Source organism: Geospiza fortis, unplaced genomic scaffold (genome assembly GCF_000277835.1).
Source record: "Geospiza fortis unplaced genomic scaffold, GeoFor_1.0 scaffold41, whole genome shotgun sequence".
NCBI lineage: Eukaryota > Metazoa > Chordata > Aves > Passeriformes > Thraupidae > Geospiza > Geospiza fortis.
Window position 1 is genome coordinate 6,178,524 of NW_005054299.1, and position 7,294 is coordinate 6,185,817.

Sequence of the window (7,294 nt, forward strand, 5' to 3'; positions counted from 1 at the left end):
GCTGTCTCTATGCCTCAAGTGAGAGCTTTGTAATGGACACATACTACAACTGATGCCTAGATTTCCAATCTGGGGTGTGCAAAATTAGGGCTCAGTGGTGAAATGTATCTAAGATATGTGAGGTAGCACCACACCATAAATAGATAAAGCACTTATAGTAAAATGAATATGTGTGACTGAGTTGTAAGGAAGATATGAAAAAGGGTACAAAATGCATTTGAGGTAACACAGCTTGAAGTGTAAGAATGTTGCAGGGAATAAGTGTTTCCTCTCTTTCTGTGAAATACAGTTTGCTGCTTGTAAGCAGCGAGTCATTTGATGCCTCGGTGTTTGCACACCTGTAGAACAGCTTCTTCAAAGACTTCTCACTAAAGTAAGACTTTCAGTGGGTTGGCAAGATCATGTACTTGACAAAGGAGACTTCCAGGGCTTGTTCCAGCTTGCAGAGAAAAAATACATGTGACAGATTATATGAATATGATATGAATATTTCAGAATTTATTTTGAAGCAGTTAGAAACAATTCTATTTCTTTTGTGGGACAGAATATTTAAGAAATGATGTAAAAAAGGAAGTGCTAGCAAAATTTTCATGGTCTTCAGAATAAAAATGTGCGAGTGAGGAAGGGAGAAAAGCAAGAGTGGTATGCAGCTGATGAAATGAGGAAAAATACTTCCCCCTCTCTCCCATCTCCCCACTTTTGCAGCCCTGGATCCACTGGGCAAAATCATTCAGAAAAAAACATTTTATCAGGGAGTACCATGTCTCTCTGGAGCCAGATGATGATGACTGCTTTCTTGTAGCCCCTGGGCTTGCAGGTCTGGGCTGCCTGCAATAGACTGGGGGGTATATGCGTGAGAAAACAGACCCTTAAACGCAACTTTCTTGTATTTTGAGATAATTAATGTACAAAAAAGTGGTTCCGTCTAGTGCCATATTCAAAAGCAGTGTGGAATCACGTGAGAAGAACCAGAAGATTAGATCTGATGTTAGTGAGAGACCACACTGATGCTTGACAGCATCTACCTTATTTCCTGATTATAGGAATGCCTGTACTCCCTCTCACAGCAAATATGCTTCTATCTCTTAGCAATCTCTGCATCACTTGCACTGCAGCTAACTGGAATTGTTTCAAAATAATGATCTTTTATAAATGAAGATGCAATTAGTACTGAATATGCAAAATGCTTAAAATGTTTATTGTGCCTACTGCTTGACGTTAATGCTTAGAATGCAGGCAAATTCTTCCCACTGTCTATTTTAAAACAGAGATCAAGCTTTGGCTTCCTTGTGAAATTCTTCACTGAGATGGAGGACAGGAAAGGGAAAAAATTTACTATGTCACAAAATGCAGATATCTTACACCTTTTTCAGAACAGTTTAGCGTGATTTTACACACAACTTAGCCAATATATATATATTTTTCTCTTTGTAGAAAAGCATCTGAATTTTTCAAATTTTAGGATCTGCAGGGGTATAGTTTGCGAGAGAAGTCACCAAAAAATTCGCCATCTGATCTGTGATTCTTAAAGCCTCTTGGAAGGCAGAAAGGAGGATAAAGACAGAATAAGTACAGTGTACATGTATGCAAAGAAACTGTTCTTAAACACTCATTTTCACTTTTTTTAGGTCTGTAAGATTAGATTCCCAATTTTCAAGTTTCTCATGTTTTTATTCTTTGCAGTGTCTTTTAATTAGAAAGCTTTGCTTTAAGGCAAGATCAAACAGTTAAATGTCTCAGCATGGAAATAATCAGTCTGTTGACAATTTAAAATGTTAAGGCAAAAGGCTCTTGGGACTGTATGGTCACACTACAATACTGTGGAGGAATCCTCTCCTTAACGTACTTTAATTTTTAAAGCAGCTGTAAGACATATGTGCATACTATCAATGTCTTCTCAAATGCATTTATTCTACTACTCCCACGCAAAAGGTAGGGGAGGAGATCTTATTTAAAAACCATTACAAAGATGGAACTATTGAATCCAGGTTGCCACAGAACACATGTAAGAAGAAAAACCACTGTCTCTCAACAATGAGATAATGCCATGGGGGATGGATGATTATCCATGAGATAATTTTGTTCCAGTGTATTCTAAATCTCAGCTGCTTTCCCTTCCAAACTCGGCACCTTGGGATATGAGAGCTTATTATAATTTATTCTCTAATATACATTCAAACAAAAACACTGGAGTATAAGCTATCATTTAAAAAAGGCTTTTTTTCCCCCCAGTCCTTTGTGTTGGTAGGTTGCATATTTTCTAAGAGAAAACAGAGATGGTCTTTATAAAACAAGAACACTATAATGAAGTTGCAGTTCCCATCAGATTCTTACTTTTGGGGATGACAGCTCACAATATTGAAGTAGCCTTGATGCTGCAAGTCACCCCAGGTTCTCCTTATCTAAGTCCTTATTTAACAATCAGGCCAGGGTCAGACTACTCCCTTTAGAGGTAAGAGTGTTCTTGAAGGCTTAAGATGATGATTAGGTGGCTGTATCATAAATAATAATTCAAAACACTTGGACCCTTTTGAATCCTCACAGAAGTCTGGCATCAGTTTTTTAAAACAGATATATTTAAGAGTTGTTTTATCTAGGGAGAAAAGGGATTTACCATGTTGCGATTCCTTCACGATGATCTCAAAACTACTTGAGGAAAGGGGCAAAATTTTGCTGCCACAGACTAATGAAGTTACAGCTTGGAAACTTTTCTTGGGTTTTCAGAGCACTTTGCTGAGGGAACATAGAAATGCAGTCTGCCCTTTCTCTCAGACCTGGAGCAGTATTCAATGGTTGCAGACAGGCCTCTGTTCTTTATCCCCCAAGTGAACCATGGGTGTGAGTCTCACAAGCTGAAGATCTCTCATCCTGCTTCAAGTGGGTCAGCTTTTGCAAGAAGGGCAAAGTGAACAGTTTTTCAAAATCCAGACACTGAGGGGAGAAGGGGGAGAAAAGTGCAATGGATTATGTAGTCTCTGTTTATTTGCAAAATCTGCTGGGTGGTTTTTGTGCCTTTGGCACGTGTTCTTAGCTGCTGATATAGAGCTGGAAAAAGGAAGGCCCAGGGCAATTCTGCAACCTGCGACTTCAGCCATGACCTCTAACTGCAAGACATGAACCCAATGTCCCAGCTGAGTTACTGAAAGCAAGCTGGGCCTGAGTGCTAAAGCTGTCATTCCTTCCATGAGAGTATTCCCACTGCCTAATCAGCTGTGGGATAACAGCTTGGTTATTTTACCCACATCTGCTTTAGCAACAAGCAGAAAGTTCTTACCTGCTAGATGAGTGCTAAAATAATTGATTTAAAACAAAAAAACCCAGGACTACTATCACAAAAAAACAAAAAAAGAAAATCCCTAACCCACCCCTCCAAAAAACCAAAACCAAATCAGAAAACTAAGAGCATGGAAATACTCTGGACAGAGCTCAGCTTCATGAAAATCTATCTGTCAAGTTTACATGCACAATATCCTTTATTGGAAAATTCTTGTAAGCAGTCCTTGATAGATGGTATGTAGGGAAGACAGACAACAACCTACTGTCCTGTTTTCTCTTCTTATTTTTTTTCTTTTTTGTAGTATTTAACAGCCTACAGCACAAGATTGAGTGCCATGGAAGCACGGGCTTCTGAGGAGATAAAAATATTTTATCAGTAGAGGCAACACAACTGTCAGCTCCTGCAGAATTTATTCTCTGCTATTTGACTCTTGCTGTCCTTACAAAACTATTTTTCACTGACTTAAATCTCTCCCATCCCAAAATACCAACATTGACTGAAACCTGAGATCACAGTACAAGCAGCTCTTTTCTTTCCTATAAACTAGTAATAAGGCTTTGATGTAACTTAAATGGAAAAAAATCAGATTTTTTTTTAGTAAAGATTGAAAAAAGGCATTTTAATTTCCTTTATCAACTATTTTTCTTATTTGCTTTGAAGGTTGTTTCTGCACAGTTCTGAGACAGGTCTTTACAGAGGCCAGGAAATCAATGTTCAGGGGCAGAGGAGGAACTATGAAATCAGAGGATGCATTTTGTGAAGACTTGTATGAAACCTGCAGTTCAAGGCTATGCTATTACAAGGGTAATATAAAGGGTTGTATTGGCTTATCTCTCTTCCATCCACAGAAATGAGTGGACATAAATAGCTATCTGCAGGCACTGGAAATAGTAAGCAGCTGAATGATGACAGCAACCTGTTTCACCAAAAATTACAGTTAAACACACAGTGCGGTCTGGGAGAGGTTTTAAGAGCTTTACCATCTCAAAAAAGATGACAGCAAGGTAGCTGAATCAATTTTATTATTTGAGATCTTCAAGTTGAACCTATAAGTGTACCAGTATGTTTATTTCACTACCAGGCATCTGAAACTTTTGAGACTTGACTCTTTTAGTATTCATGTAGCTATCTTTATGGCATGGTAATACAATCTGACAAAGCAAAGTCCAAAACCTGGTGTAACTGATGCTATAATAATGGTGCACTCTGCTGCCTACAGTGATGCTACAGTTATGGAATAAATCCACTTTAAATGCTCCAGAGAGACAAGCCCTTTGTCCTACCACCAGAGGTGGTATATTTACGAATGTACCAGGATTTGGAAAAGTATAGGACAGAAACAGGTTCCCAGTATGCTATAATTACTTTTTTTTTTGCTTTTAGTGTTTTGGAAACTAGCAGCATCCTTCCGCTAAGGAATGTGGTGCATAGCTCACAAATTATTTGTCCTATCCTCTCTCTAACATTGTTTAAGTTGGGGGAGAGATGGAAGGAAAAGCTTAACTTTCTCCAACTGTTTATTAACTCCTGCAAGACAAGAAAAGCTACAACCATATGTTAAAATATTGTATTTCTCTGTTTACATTGGTGTTTTAGAATACATAAGGCAACAGATTTAAAAACACTTTCTCCAAGAAATCCGATCTGAATAACGAACCCTATGTGATCACAGGGAACAGATTTAAGTGCAAAGTGGTACATGCAGGAGATCCTTCAGTGGAGTGCTGAGAGTCCCATGAGGTGTGGTTCATTTATTTTTGTTTCTTTGGCTGTGAGGCAATGAACAGTGCTACCAGACAGTAGATAGTCCCTCCTATTGTCAGAGCCATCGTGGTCCGATAGAGCAGCTTGTCTGGATATCCTAGCTTCAGGTGTACTGGCAGTCCATCTGATTTCTGTGGGAAGAGTTCAAGGAGAAAACAAGCAAAAAAGAAATTAACACCCATACTGAGCACATTAAGGAATATGCTACCTTAGGTAAATTAAGAGACTTCCGAGAGGGAAACCTCCTGACAAATAGGCTCACTACAACCAAGTGTATTTTGTCTAGTAAGACAAATGCAAAGGCAAGTTAATTTTGTTAGCCAAAGCTGTTAAGTGAAAGCAGAAAGAATGTATCTTGAAATGTTTCTCAAAAGGACCTGGATGGGAGAAGTGTCACTAACAACAGAATGTGAAAAGTATAAAAAATTATTCACCGAGTCAGACTGACACATTCCAAATGGAAGTGGCATGTAAGAGAGAAAAGGGAACATTATATAAAGCACATTCTTGAGGCTTAAACTAAAGCTTAACTAATTTGTTTTAAGAAAAGTCCTACATTTAGAAATTCCATAGCTAACAAACTGGCTTTGAAAACTTTACGGTGCTGCTCTTATACTGCACTATAAACAGCTTCAGCAACATTCAAATTATTATACACAAAACAGAAATTATTTTCTTTGCTCTTCCACATCTGCTTTAAGGCAGACGTGGATTTCCAGAGAGAAAGTGCTTCCAATAGTCAAATGGTCCAACAACCAATTTCAGCAAAAAGACAATGTTGCTGCATTTATCCACTTTCTGTATTTATCTACTATTCAAGGCGTATTATATACTTTGTAGTATAGTACAAGTACACAGGTTATACTGTACGTGACAGTTTCTTGACTAGACTTTACAGAATTTAGCTATTGTAAAATGGCAAAAGTAGTTAGCTATGTTAAAATAAGGACAGAAATGTCCCAGTCTCCACTGTTGTCATTACCTGAAAAACTTTCTGTAGGTGTGGCACCTTGTTTTTACTCAAGAAAGGATCAGCTGCTGGTAAACCTGGAGCAGGTTTACTTGTCCCAAAAATCAGATGTGGGTAATCAGTGGGAGCTAATGGTTTGAGTCCCTGCATAAATAGAGATTAAAATATCAAGGTATATCACACTTGTAAATATACCAATTGTTACATTAGGCAGGCACACTGCCAGTCATTACAAGGATACATTACAGAGAGTATTTATCTAGTATGAAGACTTGTGACAAATACATTGTTGGCCCACTGATATCTTGGTGACAACTTGGGGTCAGAGCTTAGCAAGGAAAATAGCAGCCTCCTTTCCAACCTCCTAATGGCATGAATTTATAGCTGTTATTTTTCTGTGCTGGTACTTGTTCCAAATTACTGCTTCTGTTTTACACAGAGACGATGTAGGACCCTCTCTGAGAAGTAGGATTAGGATCAAGGATCCCTGATGCTAAGGTCAGAGTGAGGAATGAGCTCTACCTCCTGAATGCTGCAAGCAGTAGCCATAAATAACTGGGCCTTAAATAATTTGGATGTATAGTTTGGGGATTCAAAAAACAAAAAGTATGAGGATCATTTGGGTCATACAGAAGCGTAAATGGTGCTCAAGGCCCTTCAGAGACCCTGATATTTTGTGCAGGTGTAACTACATCCTATAGTTCAAATGTTGCTGCAACTTCCCACACTCCAATGTATGCCCTATGAGAAGCACAGCTCAACGTCCTTTCAGTTCACAAGGTTGTACTCTGCATTTGCCATACCTAGAAACTACATAATTCAGTTCTGTGATTAAGGGCACAAAGTCACAGCCAATATGAGGTGGCCTCCTTGTCTTTATTACTGTAGTTATATTTAAATTATGTCTGGACATGCAGCAGTGATGTTTCATATTGTGGCTCTCAAAACAGCTGAAATTTTTTTTCTTAACTTGCCACAGAAATTAAAAGCATTGTACAGTCAGTTCAATGCAACAGGTTTTTATCACAAACAGAAGCAGCCACGGGTCAAGTTAAGACTGCACTGAAATTCTGGTTTTTGTTCAAAGGACTAGTTCATGCATTTTATCTTGAAGAGAACTGTCTGACAGTATTTGGAGCTGGAAGCAGACTGGCACTTTTTTTCCAGACACGTGTTTTCCTTATGCAAATTCTCTGCTGCAACAGGCATCTTCAGCAGAAAAACCAGGTTTCTCAGCCTCCCAAAACAGCCTCTGGAATGGTCATCAGTGCTATACCCTGAAG

General features: G+C 38.6%; 1 protein-coding gene across 1 annotated transcript; it reads right to left on the minus strand.

Annotated features, from left to right (window-relative positions):
* Window positions 1-3,864: 3,864 nt before the first annotated feature.
* On the minus strand, window positions 3,865-6,177 carry LOC102043878 (cytochrome c oxidase subunit 7A-related protein, mitochondrial). The gene is made up of 2 exons (XM_031061098.1): window positions 6,024-6,177; window positions 3,865-5,172 (listed from the first exon to the last, which is right to left on the minus strand). The coding sequence occupies exons 1-2, from the start codon at window positions 6,159-6,161 to the stop codon at window positions 5,029-5,031; spliced, it is 282 nt and encodes a 93-aa protein (XP_030916958.1). The 5' UTR covers window positions 6,162-6,177; the 3' UTR covers window positions 3,865-5,028.
* Between the last annotated feature and the right edge of the window lie 1,117 nt (window positions 6,178-7,294).